This window comes from Dipodomys spectabilis, unplaced genomic scaffold (assembly GCF_019054845.1).
Source record: "Dipodomys spectabilis isolate Male_0828 unplaced genomic scaffold, ASM1905484v1 ptg000080l, whole genome shotgun sequence".
NCBI classification, from domain to species: Eukaryota; Metazoa; Chordata; class Mammalia; order Rodentia; family Heteromyidae; genus Dipodomys; species Dipodomys spectabilis.
In genome coordinates this window covers 3,881,392-3,904,119 of record NW_024870757.1, presented here as the reverse complement: position 1 = coordinate 3,904,119, position 22,728 = coordinate 3,881,392, and the positions used below count along the sequence as shown (strand labels likewise).

Sequence of the window (22,728 nt, the reverse complement as noted above, 5' to 3'; positions counted from 1 at the left end):
CTCGCCTTGAGCTGAAGAGCTGAGGGACAGCACCCAGGCCCAGAGTTCAAGCCCCACGACCGACAAAAAAAAAAAGAAAACCGAAGTGGTACTGTGGCTCAAGTGATAAAGCACTAGCCTTGAGCTGAAGATCTGAGGGACAGCGCCCAGGCCCAGAGTTTAAGCCCTACGACCGACAAAAGTCTGCAGGATTTGCTCAGGGGTAGAGTGCCTGCTTAGCAAGTGTGAGACCCTGAGTTCAAGCCCCTTTACTGCCCCCAAAACAAACACAAGCACATATGTAGAACCGCGTTTATACACACATATATATGTGATGTGTATTAAATATGTGGCCTATATTTGGTGTGTGTGATGTATAGGTAACGTGGTACCTAGAAGATGGTTTCTGGAGATTTCAGGGAGATGTGAGGGTACTGTGAGCACTGAGTGGGTCTTAGAGCCAGAGTCCCTTTGCTAACAGCTGCCCTCCTACCATAGTATTGCAAATGCCCTACCTCCATTTTGCATCTGCCTCCTTTGATCTGAACATGGTATCCCTCTGCCTTTGCCCCCATCCTCTCTCTGAGTCCTTGCCTTCCCTGCATTCCCTCCTGCACCCCCGCATCCCTCCTGCATTCCTGCATCCTTGTATTCCTTCTACATCCCTGCATCCTCACATCCCTCCTGAATCCCTCCCACATCCCTGCACCTCTCCTGCATCCCCCCGCATACCTGCATCCCTCCTGCATCCCTGCATCTCTGCACCCCTGCATCCCTCCTGCATCCCCACATCCCTTCTGCATCCCTCTTGCATCCCTGTACCTCTCCTGCATCCCTGCATCTCTCCCGCATCCTTGCATCCCTGCATCCCTTTTGCATCCCTGCATTCCTCCTGCATCCCTCCCTCATCCCTTCACCTCTCCTGCATCCCCCTGCATCCCTCCTGAATCATACAACCCTGCATCCCTCCTGCATCCCTCCTTCATCCCCACATCCCTGAATCCTCCCTACATCCCTCCCGCATTGTTCCTGCATCCCTCCTGCATCCCTGCATTCCTACTGCATCCCTCTCGCATCCCTCCTGCATCCCTTCACCTCTCCTGCATCCCCCTGCATCCCTCCCGCATCCCTGCATCCCTCCGGAATCCTGCATCCCTGAATCCCCTGCTCCCTGCATCGCTGCTGCATCCCTCCATCTCCACATCCTCCTGCATCCCCGCATCCTCTTGCATCCCTCCTGCATCCCAGCATCCTCCTGCATCCCTGCATCCTTCTGCATCCCCGCATCCTCCTGCATCCCCGCATCCCCTCATCCCTCCTTGTCTCCCTCCTGCCTCCCTCCCCTCCCGGCGTCTCCCCACCTCCTCTCCCCCCTCCGGGTGCCCAGGCCCGCCCCTCGCCAACCCCTCCCCCGCCCCCTCCGAAAGGGTTAACTTTGGGGAAGGGCCCGGAGTCCCCGGATGGTGATGTCAGCGTGCCGGAGAGAAAGGACGCGGTGGCGGGGGGAGGCGGAGAGGAGGAGGAGGCGGAGGAGAGGGCGCGTGGGGGGGCGGGGGCACCGCGGCCCGCAGCGTCCGCCGGCCCGCAGCTCGGACCCCCCCGGCGGGGGAGGCGCGGAGAGGGGGGGCTCGGGGGAGGGGGGCGCGCGCCCCCGGGCCGGGCCGACTCCGGGGCCTGACCCCCCGCGCCCCCTCCCCCAGTCCCGCGGCCCGCCGGCGGGGGGCCCCGCCCAGCCCCCTGGAGGACCCCCGGGGACGCGGGCGGCGGCCGGGGGGGCCGGGACGCGGCCGTCGCCGGCCCCCACCGGAGGAACGGGGCGCCCGGCCGCAGGGGGGGCGGCCGGGGGGCCGGCCGGGCCGGGGCCAAGGGCGCCATGTCGTCCGGGGCCAAGGAGGGCGGCGGGGGCGCGCCGCCTACCACCTCCCGCACCCGCACCCGCACCCGCCGCAGCACGCCCAGTACGTGGGTCCCTACCGGCTGGAGAAGACGCTGGGCAAGGGGCAGACCGGTGAGCGGGGCGGGCGGGGCGCGGGGGGCGCGGGGCACGGGCCCGGCCCCCGCGCTCTGGGGACCCAGCCTGCCCCCATGCCCCCAGCCCGACCCCACTGGGGCTGTTGGAGGCCGGGGCCGGGGCGGGGTGGTGCAGGTGCGGACGGAGGCGCAGGCCGGCCGCCTGGTGCTGGCCTCTCTCCCGCTGACCTCTGGCCCGGGAGAGCCAGCGCTGCCCTGCCCCGCAGGCTGGGGGGAGGCGGGGAGGTGGCGCATGGGGTCCCCTGACAGCCGCTGGGGCGTGGAGAGGAGGAGCAGGGTCTCCTGGGAGGAGCCCCGGGAGCGGTGACCCTCCTGGGTGTGAGGTGCCAGCCACCGGCCTCCTCCCCGAAGCCTCCCTGCAGCTGGGGGGGGGGGTGCCTCCCCTCCGACAGGCCCTGTGAAGAGGGGGGTCCGAGGTCTAAGACAGGCCTGGAAGGAGGCCCCCCCCCTCAGGCCCCCGCGGTGACCTGTGAAGGTGCTGCTGACCTGAATTCTCCCCACTGAGGGAGGCAGGGGGCAGAGGCCTGGACCTCCAGGTCTGAGGGAGGAGGCAGGGGCCTGGACTCCTGGCTCAGAGAGAAAGGCCGGGGTCTTGACACCCAGATTTGATGGAGGAGAACTTTTGCCTCCATCCCTATCGGGAGGAGGTGGAGGATTGTGGTCCAGACCCCGGAGGTCACAGGGGAAGGGGTGCAGATCTGAGGGCTGGGTGGTCCATCCTGGAACTAGAATCTGGAGAAGAGTAGTGGAGCTCGCGGGCTCTGGACTGTGATTTCAAAAGGCAAAGGAATTGAGGAGCCAAAGTTTGAAAGAAAGGGAAAGGAGAAGATGGGAGATGATATTCTTTGAGATACCTGGGGCTTTGTAAAGGGCTCAAAGAAGAGGATTCAAGAACTGATGGGAGAAACAGAAACTTGAAGGAGGCAGATTGGAAGAGAGTGAGAAACAAAATACGGAAAGACAAACCTAGGCAGACCATACCAGAAGGATCAGTGTAAGCCTAGGAGGTGAAGGGTTGGCCAGGTGGCCAGCTGGAAGGAATTCTGGTCAGGCTGTTTCAGGCTACTGTTAAAGAGCTTGCAGGAAGGCAGAGGAAACCAAGTGGCAAAGCGGAGACTTGGGAGCTAAGGTTTGGGGGGGGGGGGGAGGGGAGAACTCCAGGAATATACTTCACATTTGTACCTTGCTCCCCAGGGCTTGTTAAACTTGGGGTGCATTGCATCACGGGTCAGAAGGTTGCCATCAAGATCGTGAATCGGGAGAAGCTGTCGGAATCAGTGCTGATGAAGGTGTGTGTGTGTGTGTGTGTGTGAGAGAGAGAGAGAGAGAGAGAGAGAGAGAGAGAAAAGGGGATTCATTGGTCTGAGAGGGGGGCACAGACGGAGAGGCCACACTGACTTTGTTTCCTACGTCCCTCAGGTGGAGCGGGAGATCGCCATCCTGAAACTCATCGAACACCCACACGTGCTCAAGCTCCACGACGTGTACGAGAACAAGAAATATTTGTAGGTATTTATTTATAGCCACCCAGCACCCCATCCGCCCTCCCCACGCAGCTAGGGTGAGACCTTCCCAGAAATAGGCCCCTAGTGGGGCCTGGGAAGATGGGAGCTTTCGGGCTGCACCACCAAAGGCCTAGTCCCTTTTGTCCAACACGCCCCAGCCACTCTCAGGCTCACCTGTACCTAGTGCAGGACTGTCTGGCCCAATCATCCTGAGAAGGGGACAGAGGGGGACATAGGCTGAGCCTCCCACTGCCCCCAGCCCCAGCCTTCACTTCCTCAACTGCAGTAGTATAGTAGTATACCTGCTGAACACTCATGCTGAAATACCCAGATATCTGGTACATACCAGTATATATGTTATATACCTGTACATGCACTGTATACCTGTACACACACCATATACCTGTATGTACACTGTATATCTGTATATATACACCGTACCTGTGTATACAGGTAAGAGTGTTGACACTCTCAACCAGAGCCAGCTTACCTAGGGTGCACAGCCCTTTTTTTGCTTATGCACGTATGAAGAACCTTTCTTTTTTTTTTTTTTTTTGGTCGGTCCTGGGGTTTGAACTCTGGGCCTGGGCGCTGTCCCTCAGCTCTTCAGCTCAAGGCGAGCGCTCTACCACTTGAGCTACAGCGCCACTTCCGGTTTTCTGGTGGTTTATTGGAGATAGGAGTCTCACGGTCTCTCCTGCCCGGGCTGGCTTTGAACCGCGATCCTCAGATCTCAGCCTCCTGAGTAGCTAGGATTACAGGCGTGAGCCACCAGCGCCCAGCTAGGAAGAACCTTTCTGAATCACACTCTGGAGCAATCAAGGGTATCATCCAGGTGTCATGGCTGAACACCCCAACATTAGACCTCCTTTAAGGGTCCTATGTTGGTATCTGTAAGTCCATACAGATACTGCAGATGTCAGTGAGGTCCAGCTGTCTGGGCTCTAGAGAATAAGTCCCTTTGTACAGACTTTGCCGACCCAAAGGGCCAGACAGCTGTGTTAGGCAGCAGAAGAGGGGACAGAGTCCTACCCCCATCACCCAGTCCTCGGGGACTAAGTGACTCTGAACATCCATCAAGCTAGAACAGGAAGCAGACCTGCCCTGGGTGCTGATGGGAGTTGTAGTTTTCAGCCCTGCAGTGGCAGCAGGGCAGGGGGCCATTGTCACAACAGGTAGAGTTACCACTCCCCATCCACCATCAGTGTGGAGAGGGCCCATGGGAGTTGTGCTTCACACAGGACTCTCTGGTGTCCAAGAATTTGTGGAAACTGAGCCATCGTTTCCCACGAGCACATGGAAAATGAGAAATTTAACCTCTTATTGCCTGGCCGGATTTCTGGAGCGTTAGGATCCAAGTGCTTGATGGGAATTGGGACATTACTTCCCAGAGGCTGGTGGGAGTTGTAGTCTCCTATTGGTGCACACTCCTATCTTTCCTGCTAGAGAAAAAATGAGAATTTTATTTTCTTCTAATTAAAAGTGTGGGAATTAAAAACTTGGCTTCTCAGGAAGGAATGGGAGTAAGGTCTTTATTTCCCACAGTCCCGTGGGAACTGGGGTTTCTGACCTCCCCCTACCAGGGGAGTTATCTTCTAAAAACAACTCTGAATCAAAGCATAGATCTCTGTGAAATTGATCTGGGACTCTGGGAATGAAGTGTGGGCTTCCTAGACACTGGCGGCGGAGATTGGAGTCCCTTCTCCCAGTGGGTCATGGAAATGAGGCTCTTGTATCTCAGAGGCTTATGGGAATGTGTGGGGGTCTTTGCCTTCAGGACCAATGGAAGAGGGACACCAGGCCCTAGGTCTTCCATGTCCCTTCCAGCCCTCTGCCTCCTCCGTATCTCTTAGGTACCTGGTTCTGGAGCACGTGTCTGGGGGTGAGCTATTTGACTACCTGGTCAAGAAGGGGAGACTGACGCCCAAGGAAGCCCGGAAGTTCTTCCGCCAGATCGTGTCGGCATTGGACTTCTGCCACAGCTACTCCATCTGGTGAGTGGCAGCCTGAGGGGCAGCGGCATTGCAAAGGGGCACATGGGGGTAGGGGGGCTGGACGGCAGCCACAACAAGAGGCAGACCCTTCCTTTTCAAGAGCTCCTCCTTCAAAAGACAGATTCGCCCTGTCATTGGAGACTCTGGCCTCTGGGGGCAACATCCAATGTATTTAACAATCCGCATGACCCAGTTCAAGTCCACTCCAAATAGAAACTGCTCATGCCCACAGCCTGCCCCTTGCATGCATGACTTTGGCCCAAGAGCTGGAGGGCCCAGTGAGCAGCTTGGGTAGCAATATTTATTATTGTTACTACTGTTATTGTATTATTACTATTACTTGGTATGGAAAATTTTTATTTTTATTTATTTTTTTGCTGGTCCTAGGGTTTGAACTCTGTGCCTGGGCACTGTCCCTGAGCCTCTTCCTGCTCAAGGCTAGCCCTCTACTACTTGAGCCACAGCACCACTTCCAGTTTTCTGAGTGATTTATTGGAGATAAAAGTCTCTTGGGGGCTGGGAAGGTTGCTCAGTGGTAGAGCGCTTGTCTTGCATACCTGAGGCCTGGGTTCGATTCCTCAGCACCACATAAGCAAAAAGAAAAAAGCCGGAAGTGGCGCTATGGCTCAAGTGGTAGAGCGCTAGCCTTGAGCTGAAGAGCTGAGGGACAGCGGCCAGGCCCAGAGTTCAGGCTCCATGATCGAACCTAAAAAAAAAAGTCTCTTGGAGTTTCTTGCCTAGCCTGGCTTTGAACCTTGATCCTCAAATCTCAGCCTCTTGAGTAGCTAGGATTACAGGTGTGAGCCACTGGTACCCAGCCTCTCACAGACTTTTCTGCCTAGGCTAGCTTCAAATCTTGATCCTCAGATCTCAGCCTCCTACTTATCCCCAAAATAGCTATTCATATATCTGGGTTTGCTGACAAAATAATCCCAGGGGGAGACAATATGCAGTGGGAGAGATATGGTAAAATGTGCCAAATTCAGCCAGGCACTGTAATACACACCTGTAGTCCCATCACTTTGGAGGTGGAGACAGGAGGACTGTGACTCGGAGGCCAGTCTGGGCTTACAAAGCAAAATCGTTGCCTCAAAAAACAAGGAAAGTGGAACACCAGATGCTCATGTCTGTCATCCTAATTACTCAGGAGGCTGAGATCTAAGGATTACGATTCAAAATCAGCCCAGGCAGGAACATTTGTGAGATACTGACTTACCTGCAATGAACTACCAAAAAGCCAGAAGTGGAGCTATGTGTTCAAGAGTTTGAGCACTAGGGCTGGGAAGGTGGCTCAGTGGTAGAGTGCTTGCCTAGCATGCATGAAGCCCTGGGTTTATCACATACACAGAAAAAGCTGGAAGTGGTGCTGTGGCTCAAGTAGTAGAGTGCTAGCCTTGAGCAAAAGAAGCTCAAAGACAATGCCCAAGCCCTGAGTTCAAGCCCCAGGATTGGGAAAAAAAAAAAAAAATTGAGCACTAGCCTTGAGCACAGAAAGCTCAGGGATAATGCCTAGGCCCTAAGTTCAAGCCCCAGGACCAGCACAAAAAGGAAAACAGTATGACCAGAAAAAAAAAAAAAAAAGGATGGAGAGAGAGAGAGAGAGAGAGAGATTTGCAAGTTGAACACACCAGGGTTTCCTTAGCATGCTTGTGATTGTCACAAGAAGGTGCCTGTGTGGGGAGGGTCTCCCTGGGGGAGGGCCCTGAGGCTGAGCCCTTCCCCACCTCCACTCTCCCCTCCTCTCAATCTCAGCCACAGGGACCTGAAGCCAGAGAACCTGCTGCTGGATGAGAAAAACAACATCCGCATCGCAGACTTCGGCATGGCGTCCCTGCAGGTGGGGGACAGCCTCCTGGAGACCAGCTGCGGGTGAGTGGTGGTGGCCATGGTGTCTGGAGGCAGGGTGGGCAGCTGCCTGGAGACTCACCACACTCTCTCGTCTGTCAGGTCCCCCCACTATGCATGCCCAGAGGTGATCAAGGTCAGTGACGGGCAGGGGGAGTGGGGAGGGTATTGGGGGGGGGGGCATGAAGGCTGCTGGGGGCCTGGCCGGGATGGAGACGCCATGACTCTCCCTCCCTTCCAGGGGGAGAAGTATGACGGCCGCCGGGCAGACATGTGGAGCTGTGGTGTCATTCTGTTTGCCCTGCTCGTGGTAAGGTTGCCCCTGGCCCTCCTCCTCCATTTCTAGAACATTCCCACCCCTAGGGGCACAGAACCATAGGCAGCATCCTCACCTCCCTGCTCATCTCTGCATTTATGACTTAAGTGCTGTTAGATGAGGTTTTTGCCAACCGACCAAGGCGGTGGCCCTCCAGCTCTGTTCCACAGCCAAATTTCCAGCCACCAGATTGTGAGGCGGGATATGTGCAAGGCATGCCCAGATGGGCGTGCCGGAAGGGCCTGTGGCAGTGACTGTTTTGTGACTGGCTCTCAGGACTGCTCTTTTGTAGGAATTATTCCTCTGTTACTCACTATGTGATTCTCTAGACTTTTTTTTTTTGTTTTGTTTTGTTTTTGTTTTTGGTCTGGTTGTGGGGCCTGAACTCTGGGCCTGGGCGCTGTCCCTCAGCTCTTCAGCTCAAGGCTAGTGCTCTACCACTTGAGCCACAGCGCCACTTCCGGCTTTTTTCTTTTTGCTTATGTGGTGCTGAGGAATCGAACCCAGGGCCTCAGGCATGCAAGGCAAGCGTTTACCACTGAGCCACCTTCCCAGCCCAACTTTTTTTTTTTTTTTTTTCTGTCGGTCATGGGGCCTGAACTCTGGGCCCGGGTGCTGTCCTTCAGCTCTTCAGTTCAAAGGCTAGCACTCTACCACTTGAGCCTCAGTCCCACTTCCGGCTTTTTCTGCTTATGTGGTGCTGAGGAATCGAACTAAGGGCCTCATGCATGCAAGACAAGCACTCTACCACTGAACCACCTTCCCAGAACCTCTCTAGACTTATTTTATTTACTAATTAACTTATGTATTTATTTTGTGTGTGTGTGTGTCGGTCCTGGGGCTTGAACTCAGAGCCTCTATGTTGTCCCTGAGCTTTTTCTGCTCAAGGAGAGCACTATACCACTTGAGCCACAGCTCCACTTCTGGATTTTGGGTGGTTCCCTAGAGATAAGAGTCTCACAAACTTTCCTGTGTGTGCTGGCTTCAAACCACAATTCTCAACACCTTGGGTAGCTAGGATGACAGATGTGAAGCCACTGGGCAGCCTTGCTTGGTCATTTATTTATTTATTTTTTTGGGTCCGGTCGTGGGTCCTGAACTCTGGGCCTGGGCACTGTCCCTCAGCTCTTCAGCTCAAGGCTAGCGCTCTACCACTTGAGCCACAGCGCCACTTCTGGCTTTTTTCTTTTTGCTTATGTGGTGCTGAGGAATCGAACCCAGGGCCTTGAGCATGTAAAGCAAGCGCTCTACCACTGAGCCACCTTCCCAGCCCCTGGTCATTTATTTTTTGGCAATACTAGGGTTTGAACTCAGGACCTGGTGCCTGTTGGGTGTCTTCATATGCTTTCTTTGACACTCTTAGACAACTTGTCCTTGGGACACTGCAAGGCTCACCCCTTATCCCGTCCCCACCCTCTCGAGGTCCTTCCCATCACCCTGGGGTGCACGTACCATTCTCTATTCTTCACAGGAGTTAAGTCCTTTCTCACCGATGTCCTGGGGTTGCTGTTGCAAATGCGAGATGCAAGCCTCTGCTCTCTTTCTCCCAAGTCATATCCTCTTTCAAGGACTCTGCTCTTTGGTCATTGATCTAGGGCTCATTCGGGTCTCTGCTCCCTACTTCCCAAGAGAAGCCTCCCTCCCTGCTCTTGTGATTATGTCGCTAGCTGTTTGCTTCTGGATTTGCAACATGAGCCCCATGAGAGAGCAAGGATGTCTTTTGTCCCATCCTGGGTTCTTGCCTGTAAAATACTCACCTTTCAGGGCCAGGTGTGGTGGCACCTGTCTGTAATCCCAGCTTCTGGGGAGGAAGAGGTGAGATGATCATGGTTCCTGGCCAGTCCAGGAAAAAAAATTTACACAGACCTTATCTCAAAAACCAGTCAGAGAGCTGGGAAGGTGGCTCAATGGTAGAGTGCTTGCCTTGTATGCATGAAGCCCTGGGTTCAATTCCTCAGTACCGTATAAGCAGAAAAAAGCTGGAAGTGGTGGTCAAGTGGTAGAGTGCTAGCCTTGAGCTGAACAGATGAGGGACAGCGCCCAGGCCCAGAGTTCAGGTCTCATGATCAACAAACAACAACAACAACAAAAAGTCAGAGCTAGGTGCCGGTGGCTCACCCTGTCATCCTAGCTACTCAGGAGGCTGAGATCTGAGGATCACAGTTCAAAGCCAGCCTGGACTCTTATCTCCAATAAACCACTAGAAAACTGGAAGTGGCTCTGTGGCTCAAGTGGTAGAGCACTCCTTGAGCTGAAGAGTATGGGGACAGCGCCCAAGCCCAGAGTTCAAGCCACAGGACCAACAAAAAAAGTCAGGAGGCTGGGAATGTGGGTAGAGTGCCTGTCTAGCAGGGTTTGATTACTCAGTACCACATAAACAGAAAAAGCTAGAAATGGAGCTGTGGCCCAAGTGGTAGAGTACAAGCCTTGAGCAAAGAAGTTCAGGGACAGTGTCCAGGCTCTAAGTTCAAGCCCCAGGATGCCCCCCCCCCAAAAAAAATATCAGGAAGCCAGATGTCAGTGGCTCATACCTATAATCCTAGCTACTTCAGGAGGCTAAAAATCTGAGGATTGTGGTTTGAAGGCAACTTGGGCAGGAAAGTTTTTTGTTTTATTTTGTTTTGTTTTTTGTCCATTGTGGGGCTTGAACTCTAGGCCTGGGTGCTGTCCCTGCACTCTTCAGCTCAAGGCGAACATTCTACCACTTAAGCCACAGCATCACTTCGGGTTTTCTGGTGGTTTATTGGAGATAAGAATCTCGCGGCCTTTCCTGCCCTGGCTGGCTTTGAACCTTGATCCTCAGATCTCAGCCTCCTGAGTAGCTAGGATGACAGGCATGAGCCACCGGCGTCCAGCAGGGAAAACCCTTTTTCTCTCTGGCATCAGGCTGCTCCTTGCAAATCTCTGTGCTGCCACTTGTTACATCCTAGGAGGCCTGGGGTAAACTACCCAGCTTCTCCATACCTCAGTTTCCCTACCCACAAATCCTGCACTCTGCTGCCTGTGTTGGTTGAAGCTTGGACCTGGGCCCAGGCCATCCTGAGCCGTGTGTGTATAAGCAGAGGTGCTGTCATTTCCGGTGCAGGGAGCTCTGCCTTTTGATGATGACAACCTTCGCCAGCTGCTGGAGAAGGTGAAGCGAGGCGTCTTCCACATGCCCCACTTCATTCCTCCTGACTGCCAGAGTCTCCTGAGGGGAATGATCGAGGTGGAACCGGAAAAGAGGCTCAGTGTGAGTGCAAGGGAATGAGAGCGGGGAAGTGAGAGAAGGTAGAGGGGAGAGAGGTCCCAGACCGGACTGGACTGGTCCCACCACCAATGCACAGGAGCAGGGATGCGCTCAGTCGCTGCCAGGGCAAGATGTGTGCATCATCCTGCCCTGATGGGGTGTCTAATGGTTAGGAGCATCACACACCACACACCCCCAAATCAGCTTTCAATTGTACACCTACTGTGTGACCTGATTTCTGCTTCTCTATGACCCGCCCCTTCACAGCTGGAGCAAATTCAGAAACACCCATGGTACCTGTGAGTAAAGGGAACGTGGACAACTGGGCTGGGGAGGAAGGGGGGGTTGACAAGCAGAGAGGAGGCAGGGACAAGGCCAGGACTCCTGGGATCCGAAGAGAGGGGCATGCTGGGTGGGCACGGCATGAGGATGCCACAGGCCCGTTGGCACAGGCTTTTTCCCCTGTCCCAGAGGTGGGAAGCACGAGCCAGACCCGTGCCTGGAGCCAGCCCCGGGCCGCAGGGTAGCCATGCGGAGCCTACCTTCAAACGGAGAGCTGGACCCCGACGTCCTGGAGAGCATGGCGTCGCTGGGCTGCTTCAGGGACCGTGAGCGGCTGCACAGGGAGCTGCGAAGTGAGGAGTAAGATCTCCACCCCTCCTCAAACCCCACCTCATTTCTCGACAACCCCCGCCCGCTCCCCCCAAAACAGACACACTCCAGCTCATTCATGAGTCCCAAAACAGACACACTCCAGCTCATTCATGAGTCCTACCCTCCTGGAGCCAGAGGAGGCAGTTCCCACGGTGGCCAGCAGAGGGAGCCAGACTCCAGGGCCTTGGGCACCTGCAGACTGGACAGAGTGGGGCAAGAAATGCAGAGAGAAGCTGGGCACTGTGGCTTTTGTATGTCATCCTAGCTACTCAGGAGGCTGAGATCTGAGGATCACGGTTCAAAGCCAGCCCAGTCAGGAAAGTCCCCGTGAGACTCTTATCTCCAAAAAAACACAAAAGAAAACAGGAAGTGGCACTATGGCTCAAGTGGTAGACTGTTACCCTTGAGCTAAAGAGCTCAGGAACAGCACCCAGGCCCAGAGGTCAAGTCCCACAACCAAGCCCCCCCCCCCAAAAAAAAAAATGCAGAGAGCCGGGTGCTGGTAGCTCATGCTTGTAATCCTAGCTACTCAGGAGGCTGAGATATGAGGATCGTGGTTCAAAGTCAGCCTGGGCAAGAAAAGTCTGTGAGACTCTTTTTTTTTTTTTTTTTTGTCCGGTTGTGGGGCCTGAACTCTGGGCCTGGGTACTATCCCTCAGCTCTTCAGCTCAAGGCTAGCACTCTGCCACTTGAGCCACAGTGCCACTTCCGGCTTTCTTCTTTTTGTTTATGTGGTGCTGAGGAATCGAACCCTGGGCTCATGCATACAATGCAAGTGGTCTACCACTGAGCCACCTTCCCAGCCCCAGTCTGTGAGACTCTTATCTCCAATAAACCACTAGAAAACCAGAAGTGGCGCTGTGGCTCAAGCAGTAGAGCGCTCGCCTTGAGCTGAAGAGCTGAGGGACAGCGCCCAGGCCCAGAGTTCAAGCCCCACAAACGACCCAAAAAAAAAAAAAAATGCAGAGAGATGGACTGGAAATGCAAAGCAAAGCTGAAATGTGCGCTGAACCAAGATAGGAAACCAACTTTGTGGGTCACCTAGGAAAACAGCACTAGAGGCTGAACTGCTGGGTGGACTGAGCGGAGATCCAGGCAGGCGGGAGCAGGTGAGACCTCAGGTCCTCTTACCTGCCTCCCACCTTGCTCTCTCTCAGGGAAAACCAAGAAAAGATGATCTATTATTTGCTCTTGGATCGGAAGGAGCGGTATCCCAGCTGTGAAGACCAGGACCTGCCTCCCCGCAATGATGCCGGTGAGAAGACAGGGCTGGAAAGGTGGACTTCCAGGATTCCTGAGGGCCAAAATAAACAGCTGGCCTGAGGTCCTGTGTTCACCCTGATGAGTGTTTATCACTTCCTCTCTCTGCTCCGGACCTCAATTTCCTCATCTGTTGAAGAAGCTCCATCTAATTTACTCTCCCCTCTCTCAGACCCACCTCGGAAGCGTGTGGACTCCCCCATGCTGAGCCGGCACGGCAAACGGAGACCCGAGCGCAAGTCCATGGAAGTCCTGAGCATCACGGATGCTGGCGGGGGTGGATCCCCAGTGCCCACCAGACGGGCCTTAGAGATGGCCCAGCACAGCCAGAGGTGGGAGCCCCTGTACCCCCCACCAAGCCTGCATGGGGCAAGTCCTCTGGCCTCCTGTGGGCTCATGTTTTTATGTCAATCTGCCCTGGAAACAGGTCCCGCAGTGTGAGTGGAGCCTCCACTGGTCTGTCCTCCAGCCCTCTGAGCAGCCCAAGGGTAAGGCCAGGTCCCCAGGGTATTAACTGGGGTGAGGGGGTAAAGTTTATCGGTCAGCAAAAATTGAGCCAAACCAGGCCCGAGTCACACGAGGCTAGACGCCCAAATCCTCATCAGAGGGGGCTCTGTTGTGTGTTTGGAAAACTCGCTTATTTATTTAGCAGAAGACCCTCCCCCACACTCTACCCCCCACCTTGCCTACCGTGGGCAATCTGGGTTAACGGCCTGGATTACCTGGGAGGATGGATGCGTGGGGAACCCTGATTGGACTACATGTCCCAGCATGCTTCGGGGCCAGCTCCTGCAAGCATGGGCAGGTGATGCTCCTAGAATCTTATGGGAGTTGTAGTCCGTCTCACCAGACCGTTTTCCTTAGAGTCCAGTCTTCTCCTTCTCACCTGAGCCCGGCGCTGGAGACGAGGCCAGGGGTGGAGGCTCCCCAACTTCCAAAACGCAGACTCTGCCTTCTCGGGGCCCCAGAGGCGGGGGTGCCGGGGAGCAGCCCCCTCCTCCCAGTGCCCGTTCCACACCCCTGCCCGGACCCCCAGGCTCCCCGCGCTCTTCCGGGGGCACTCCGTTGCACTCACCCCTGCACACACCCCGGGCCAGTCCCACTGGGACCCCGGGAACGACGCCACCTCCCAGCCCAGGTGGCGGCGTCGGGGGAGCAGCCTGGAGGAGTCGTCTCAACTCCATCCGCAACAGTTTCCTGGGCTCCCCTCGCTTCCACCGGCGCAAAATGCAGGGTATGGGTGTCTGGGGTGCAAGGCTTGGGGTACTGAGGGATGAGTCCTAACGTGGGGGCTTCAGGGAGGAAGGAGGCCAAAGGGACCCAGGTTTGGGAGAGAGGAGGTAGAGGGCCTGCATCTGGTGGCGGAGCCCGCTGGAAGGACCAGCCCTCCTGGGCTCCGGATCTCCTCCCCACTGGCCCATGACCTGAGAGGCCTCCCCAGGACCAGGATGCAGGCCAGTTGGGGTTTAGCTATAGGGGCGGGGGTCGAGTCTGAGTCCTCTGGGGTCCAGCCACTGGATGATGGACAGAGCTTGTCCACTTTCTCTCCCCTTCCCCTCTAGTCCCCACCGCTGAGGAGATGTCCAGTTTGACGCCAGAGTCCTCTCCAGAGTGAGTGCTGGGGCTGGGAAAGTGGCTCAGTGATAAGAGTGCTTGCCTTGCATGTATGTGGCCCTGGGTTCGATTCCTCAGCACCACATAACAGAAAAATCCGGAAGTGGCACTGTGGCTCAAGGGGTAGAGTGCTCGCCTTGAGCTGAAGAGTTCAGGGAGAGTGCCCAGGCCGTGAGTTCAAGGCCCATGACTGACAAAAACAAAAACAGAGTGAGTGCCACAGGGAATAGAGAATGGGAATGGGGCCCGGCCCGTGGCACCATCCTGAACCCCCCTCTCTCTGGCCTCTCCCACCCAGGCTGGCCAAGCGCTCCTGGTTTGGGAACTTCATCTCCCTGGACAAAGAAGAACAGATATTCCTCGTGCTAAAGGACAAACCCCTCAGCAGCATCAAAGCGGACATCGTCCACGCCTTCCTGTCGGTGAGCCTTGGGGGCCCACACAGCACCCAGCACCCAAGGGCTAACCCCTGACCCCAGCACTGCCTGGCTTGACTTCCTGTGGGGGTTCACGGGATTTGTAGTTTGGTCAGTGAGGGGGGTGGATGTGGTCAGAAAAAGATGACTGGGCCCTGCAGACAGAACATGTGGCGGTTTCCCAGATCTCAGTGGAAAATGGTTGAGCCAGAGTTCCCCTGACACCTGGTCCCAGCTGGCAGGAGATCATTGGGGAGTCGTCCTTTACTCTAGGGATGGTGGGACTTGAGATTCCAGTCCATGGAAGGATAGATATGCAGTAGCTGTGGAGGCCGCAGGCTGTGCTAGGTGGTCCTGAAGCCTGGGACTTGGAGCCCTCAAGTCCCCAGGCCATTGTGATTAGTTAGTTCAGTTCCTCCCCTATCATTTATTGTAGGGCAGAAGAAACTACAAGTCTGAGGAGGGGCCTTTCCCCCCACCCCTACCTCCGGATCTTGTAGTTTCTTGGGCCAAGCTGTGTCTACGGTGGTTCTCCATTCCCTCGATTTACCCCATCCGTCTGTGTCCCCCACCCCCTTTCAGATCCCCAGCCTGAGTCACAGTGTATTGTCACAAACCAGCTTCAGGGCTGAGTACAAGGCCAGCGGCGGCCCCTCCGTCTTCCAGAAGCCTGTCCGCTTCCAGGTGGACATCAGCTCCTCCGACGGCCCAGAGCCCTCACCCCGTCGAGATGGCAGCAGTGGGGGTGGCGTCTACTCCGTCACCTTCACTCTCATCTCTGGTGAGTCTCTTTGGACTGGAGTGCTGCGGCCCCCAGCAACATTCTCTCCTTCCTCATTCTCTCTACAAGTATGGGTGATCATGGAAGCTTTCAAGCAGCCACTGAGGTGGGTAATTAGATTTTTATTAATCTCCCATATTACAGGAAAGAACTCTGTCCTGAAGGCCCTCAGTGACCTGTGGCAGAGCTGAGGTTCATCCCAGACCTCCTTACACTATGCACTATCCTAAGATCCTAGGTCAGAAGGGCAAACACACACAAAGCCAGCTGTCCTCAAAGATCAGTCCCTTGGGGCTGGGAAGATGCCTCAGAGGTAGACTGTTTGCCTTGCATGCATGAGGTCCTGGGTTTGATTCCTCAGCACCACATAAGCAAAAAGAAAAAAGCCGGAAGTGGTGCTGTAGCTCAAGTGGTAGAGTGTTAGCCTTGAGCTGAAGAGCTGAGGGACAGTGCCCAGGCCCAGAGTTCAGGACCCACGATCGGACCCAAAAAAAAAAAAAAAGATCAGTCCCTTACTCAGTGCAGGCATCACTAATCCATTGTAGAACTTCCTGCGGCTGCTCAGTTGCAATTTCAAAAGCTTGTAACTCCAGGCAGACACAACCAATCAAGACATGAAAACCCACATCATTTCCACATCTTTGTCCCTGAGTCTCCACAGTGGGAGTTTGGATAGTCAAGGATTACGAATTTATTGTCCTTTTCACCTTTTTTTTTTTTTTTTTTTTTTGTGGGTCGCAGGGCCTGTACTCCGGGCCTGGGCGCTGTCCCTCAGCTCGTCAGCTGTAGACTAGCGCTCTACCACTTGAGCTTCAGCCTCACTTCCAGATTTTTCTGTTTATGTGGTGCTGAGGAATCGAACCCAGGGCCTCATGCATGCAAGGCAAGCACTCTACCACTGAGCCACCTTCCCAGCCCCCTCCCTTTTTTTTTTTTATTTTTTTTATTTTTTTGTCGGTCGTGGGGCTTGAACTCTGGGCCTGGGCGCTGTCCCTCAGCTCTTCAGCTCAAGGCGAGTGCTCTACCACTTGAGCTACAGCGCCACTTCCGGTTTTCTGGTGGTTTATTGGAGATAGGAGTCTCACAGTCTTTCCTGCCCGGGCTGGCTTTGAACCGTGATCCTCAGATCTCAGCCTCCTAAGTAGCTAGGATTACAGGCGTGAGCCACCAGCGCCCGGCTCCCTTTTTTTTTTTTTTGATGGTCATGGGGCTTGAACTCTGCTTGGGCGCTGTCCCTGGGCTCTTCAGTTCAAGGTAAGCGCTCTCCCGCTTGAGCTACAGTGCCACTTCTGGTTTTCTAGTGGTTTATTGGAGCTAAGAGTCTCATGGAGGGGCTGGGAAGGTGGCTCAGTGGTAGACCACTTGCATTGCATGCATGAGGCCCTGGGTTCGATTCCTCAGCACCACATAAGCAAAAACAGAAAAAAGCCGGAAGTGGCGCTGTGGCTCAAGTAGTAGAGCACTAAGCCTTGAGCTGAAGAGCTGAGGGACAGCACCCAGGCCCAGAGTTCAGGCCCCACAGCCGGACCCAAAAAAAAAAAAAAAAAGAGGGCTGGGAAGGTGGCTCAGCGGCAGAGCGCTTGCCTTGCAATGCATGAGGCCCTGGGTTCGATTCCTCAGCACCACATAAGCAAAAAGAAAAAAGCCGGAAGTGGTGCTGTGGCTCAAGTGGTAGAGTGCTAGCCTTGAGCTGAAGAGCTGAGGGACAGCGCCCAGGCTCAGAATTCAGGCCCCACAACTGGACCAAAAAAAAAAAAGAGTCTCATGGACTTTTCTGCCTGGGCTTGTTTTGAACCACGATCCTCAGATCTCAGCCTCCTTGGGCTGGGAAGATGGCTCAGTGGTAGAGCGCTTGCCTTGCATGCCTGAGGCACTGGGTTCAATTCCTCAGCACCACATAAGCAAAAAGAAGAAAGCCCTTCAGAAGTGGCACTGTGGCTCAAGTGGTAGAGCGCTAGCATTGAGCTGAAGAGCTAAGGGACAGCGCCCAGGCCCAGAGTTCAGGCCCCACGACCAGACCCCCCCCCCAAAAAAAAAAAAAAAATCAGATCTCAGCCTCCTGAGTAGCTAGGATTACAGGCGTGAGCCACCAGTACCCGGCTTTTATCACCAATCTTAAGATGTCACAGCCAGCAGATGAGTTTGCTCATCTAAATCAGGCTGGGGTGACTGGGAAGGTGACTCAGTGGTAGAGTGCTTGTCTTGCATGCATGAGGCCCTGGGTTCGGTTCTTCAGCACCACATAAGCAGAAAAAGCCAGAAGTGGTGCTGTGGCTCAAGTGGTAGAACACTGGCCTTGAGCTGAAGAGCTGAGGGACAGCACTCAGGTCCAGACTTCAGGCCCCACGACTGACAAAAATAAATAAATAATAAATAAATAAATAAATAAATCAGGCTGGGCAGGATTCTACATGGCTGACAGGATTTTTTTTCTCCCTCTAAATACTTGACATGTAGAACCTCTTCTCACTTCAAGGTTTTTCCTCTCTCCCAGTTATTTTCCTTATATTTCTGGTTCTCCACAGCATCATTAATGAATAAGCAATGAAACCTATTTACACAGAAACCAATACCTATTGACCTGTTGTTTTTTAAGGTATCTGAGTTTAAGGCATTCCCTAAATGACAAACAGAAACCCTTCCTCTCCAAACTATTGATGTGGGTTCCAGCAGAACGGGGGGCGGGGGGGGGGGGAAACGCTAATGAGGCAGATAGAGGAGGTGCTGTGGGCCTGATGGGAAGCTGGCCCTACTTCCCTACCCCATCTCACTGAGTACCGCCTGCCCTCCCATCCCAGGTCCCAGCCGACGGTTCAAGCGAGTGGTGGAGACCATTCAGGCCCAGCTGTTGAGCACTCATGACCAGCCCTCCGTGCAGGCCCTAGCAGGTGAGTGTGGGGCTACAAGTAGCAGACACACATGGGTGGCTTGGTAGAGACAAGGCTTCCGCAGTGGGAAAGCCGGGCCTTCCTCCTGGTCTCTCTGGCCATTGTCTGCTAAGGCCCACCTGCATTGTTGTGAGCCAGAGGTTGGGGACTGAGAAGGGACAACTCAGCCACCCCTCACCCCCAGAGACCTATCTCTGGAGTGGCCACTGCCTTAGGGGGTGGGCAGGAGGGAAGTCGATTATTTTGCCACTAAAGTTGCCCTACACTTTGCAGGAAAGTGACCAGCCAACCTTGGTTTTCCTGGAACAGTGGAGGTGTTTCTGGGACCTAATTTATTTTTTGTCCATCATGGGGCTTGAACTCAGGGCCAGAGTGCTGTTTCTGAGCCTCTTTGTGCTCAAGATTAGCGCTCTACCACTTGAGCCACAGCCCCCATTTCCAGTTTTTGCGTGGTTAATTGGAGATAAGAGTCTCACAGGGACTTTTCTGCCCAGGCTGGCTTTGAACCACAATCCTCAAATCTCAGCCCCGAGTAGCTAGGATTACAGGGGTGAGCTACCAGCACCCAGCTTCTGGGATCAATTTATTGTTGCTGGGTGCCGGTAGAGCACATCTGTAATCCTAAAAGGGAAAATTATTGTTCACAGTCTGACATCTGGAAAGTTCCCATATCAAATTACAGATCTAGTGTCTGACAAGGACCTGTTCATTTCTTGGTCCATAGAAGGTTGCTCACCTTCTTGCTGGGTCCTTATGGGATGGAAAGGGTGGAATCTCTGAGGTTTATGTAGAAGCCCATGAAGCCCAACACCAGTGACTCACACCTGTCATCCTAGCCACTCAGGAGGCTGAGATCTGAGGATCACAGTTCCAAGCCAGCCCAGGCAGAAAAGTCCATGAGACTCTTATCTTAGCTGGAAGTGATGCTGTGGCTCAAGTGGTAGAATGCTAGCCTTGAGCAAAAGCCCAGGGACAGAGGCCATACCAAGTTCAAACCGTGGGACTGGCAAAAATAAAAATAAAAAAGAAGCACATGAACCTTGGCTAATCACTAATCATGACCTCTCAAAGGCCCAACCTCAGTACCAGCACCTTGAGGATGGCATTGAGTTCAGCCGTGACATTCGACACGCTTGCCCTGACCATCATTGACTTTATAGAGTTCCAAGGCGGGATCCTGGCAAAGAGAGCGCCAAGCACACTGTGGCCACCAGAGGGCAGTCATCTGCCAGCCTGGCTGCTCCATCCCAGACCCTCTCAGGACAAGGAGGCCCCGCCTCCAGATGCCCTAGTCACTGGGGTACACTGAGCTCCAGGGTTAGGTCTTCACCTTGAGGACCAGAGATTCAGGACAGACTAGAATTGTCCCCAGGTTAGCTTCCTAGGGCCACCATGCCCAAACAAGTGGAAACTATACAGGCTGTCACCCTATAAGCCTTACAGTACAGATGCCCTGTCCCTCCCAACGTTCCCAAGGCTGACATCAGGATCCCCAGGGCTTCCTGCCTCAGAGACCCCATGGCAGAACACGCTTTTTTTATGTTAGTCATGAGGCTTGAACTCAGGCCTAGATGCTATCCCTGAGCTCTTTTGCTCAAGGCTAGTGCTCTACCACTTTGGACCACAGTGCCACTTCTGGTTTCAGAGTGGTTAATTAGAGGCAAGAGTCTCATGGAGACTTTTTTTCCCAGACTGGTTTCAAACTGCAATCCTCAGATCTCAGCCTCCCGAGTAGCTAGAATGATAGGTGTGAGCCACCGGTACCTGGCTCTAGCCATACTTCTTTGCTTGTGGCTCTTCCAGGGAGTCAGCCAGAAGTACTATTCTGGCTCTGGCCTTGGCTAGGTCATTGAAGAACTCATAACTAGTGCTGCGTGTCAGTGGCTCACACTTGTTATCCTAGCTACTCAGGAGGCTGAGACCTGAGGATTGCAGTTCAAAGCCAGCCTGGGCTGTAAAACTCTTATCTCCAATGAACCACCAGAAAACCAGAAGTGGTGCTCTGGCTCAAGTGATAGAGCGCTCGCCTTGAGCTGAAGAGCTGAGGGACAGCAGCCAGGCCCAGAGTTCAAGACCCACAACCAACCAACAAATAAATAAATAAGAACTCATAACTAGGAATGTGGCTTAGCAGTAGAGTGTTGGCCTAGCATGCATGAAGTCCTGGGTTGGATTCCTCAATACCACATACACAGAAAAAGCCGCAAGTGGAGCTGTGGCTCAAGTGGTAGAGTGCTAGCCTGAGCAAAAGAAGCTGAGGGACAGTGCCCAGGCCCTGACTTCAAGATCCAGAACTGGGAAGAAAAAAAAAAAGAATTCATAACTAGCCTTGAGCCAGCCTATAATCCTAGCTACTCAGGAGGCTTGGATCCAAGAATCGTGGTTCAAAGCCAGCCGGGGCAGGAAAATCTATGAGACTCGTATCTCCAATAAAACCACCAGAAGTGGCACTGCAGCTCAAAGTGCTAGAAGGCTAGCTTTGAGTAAAAAAGCTCAGGGACAGCGCCAGGCCCTGTGTTCAAGCCCCAAGACGAACAAAAACAAAACAAAAAGCAAACAAAAAAACCTCATGACTGAGTTGGGTCTACACAGATAATCCAAGCAAGTCTCCTCACCTAAAGAAATGAACCCTTCCTTACAGGGAAGATATGTCAGTGCTGGGGTGTGGCCACCTTGAGGGGCACAGTGCCATTATTTGGTCTGCCACAGCCTCCCAAGAGACACTTAACAGTGTAGGAAGACATCTTTGGTTGTCTAAACTGGGAGGGAACGGGGACATTAGGGGCAACTTGGCAGGGTTGGGATCAGGGAGGTGGAGCACAGGTGCCTTCAAACTTCTGCCCCTCTCAGAAAGGCCCTCAAAGCCAGAGGCCATCGAAAGGCATGCTGGGTGAGAAACCCTGGTCGCCCTCATGGTTGCTAGGGGCAACCAGAGAGCACATGAGGCCCTGATGAGCTCTGTTGCCAAGGAAAGCTAGCCTTAGCATCTTGGAAGCTGGAGGTCCAAGACCCATGACTGGGTGTTCTCCACCTTGTCCCGTGTGCACCTGTGAGATAGAGTTTTGCCATGCAGCCCAGGTAGGCCTCAAACCCACAATCTTGGGGTGCGGCCCCTACCTAGGAAAGAAAGTCCAGGCTCTGTGGATCGTTGTCCCCGGAGGCCGTCTCTGGGCTTGAAGTCGCACTGGCACTGACTGACAGGAGGATTTGTTTTGAGGCAGTCTCCACTGGGACTTTGGGGAATACGGAGAATACTCAGACACCTCCTTCCTCCCTTCCCGTTCCCACAGATGAGAAGAACGGAGCCCAGACCCGGCCTGCTGGCGCTCCTCCCAGAAGCCTGCAGCCCCCCTCCAGCCACCCAGACCCTGAGCTAAGCAGCTCCCCGCGCCGAGGCCCCCCCAAGGACAAGAAGCTCCTAGCTACCAATGGGACCCCTTTGCCCTAACGCCAGGGGGCCAGGGAAGGAGGGGAGCCCCCTCTACCCGCCTTCCCTGCCCCTCCCCAACTGTGAATCTGTAAATAAGGCCCAAGGAATATGTCGGGAGGGGGGGGACACACAAAACCCGGCTTCACCCTGCAGGGATGGGGTTCTAGGGGTCGTGCCCAATGTGGGGGGAAATCTACAGCAAAAAAAGGGGGCGGGGAGCTGTTTCTATTTTATTTATTTTATTTATTGATCAATCTCTGCGGGTGGGGTGGGGGAGGGAGGGGAGCTGGTTGGGGTGGCTTAGCAGATCCGGACAGGGCCCTGACCCTGCGTCATCCCCAACCCCCCCTTCCTGGGCCCTCCTCCCCCCTCCTCAGTCCTTCACCCTCCCCCAAGACCTTCTGTACGGATTTGCTCTCCCGGAAGGAATTCTGGTTTCGCGTGATCCTGCCTGCGTCCGTGTCTCTGATTCCGCCGGCGGCAACCACAAATAATAATAATAAAATAGCCTGATCAGGGAGGGCTGGCTGGCCTTGGTCTCTCAGGGTGGCCCTGACGGCGGCCACGGGGCAGGCGCGGGTGGGTGCTCCCGTGCCAGCCACACCTGGTGTCCCAAGCTTCCCACAGACCCATCCACGGGCTCCGGGACAGAAATAGAAATGGACCCCCTTCCTGGCCTGTTGCAGATACCCCTACTGGTTCATCTAGGCAACAACCAGAGGTCAGCCCCATTTCTTCTCCCATGAGGGTGAGGGATGAGGCCTTCCCCCCCCCCCCCCCCCCCAG

General features: G+C 54.5%; 1 protein-coding gene across 1 annotated transcript; it reads left to right on the top strand.

The window, feature by feature from the left end:
• Nucleotides 1–1,852: 1,852 nt before the first annotated feature.
• On the top strand, nucleotides 1,853–22,462 carry Brsk1 (BR serine/threonine kinase 1). Its single transcript, XM_042683234.1, is given in 20 exon segments — nucleotides 1,853–1,889; nucleotides 1,892–1,987; nucleotides 3,205–3,299; nucleotides 3,430–3,515; nucleotides 5,369–5,509; nucleotides 7,262–7,378; nucleotides 7,457–7,490; nucleotides 7,596–7,664; nucleotides 10,756–10,902; nucleotides 11,167–11,198; nucleotides 11,371–11,541; nucleotides 12,711–12,808; nucleotides 12,986–13,145; nucleotides 13,241–13,301; nucleotides 13,678–14,047; nucleotides 14,376–14,424; nucleotides 14,726–14,849; nucleotides 15,426–15,624; nucleotides 18,423–18,512; nucleotides 21,803–22,462. Coding segments are annotated over 20 exon segments (2,334 nt in total). The 3' UTR covers nucleotides 21,961–22,462.
• Nucleotides 22,463–22,728: the final 266 nt, after the last annotated feature.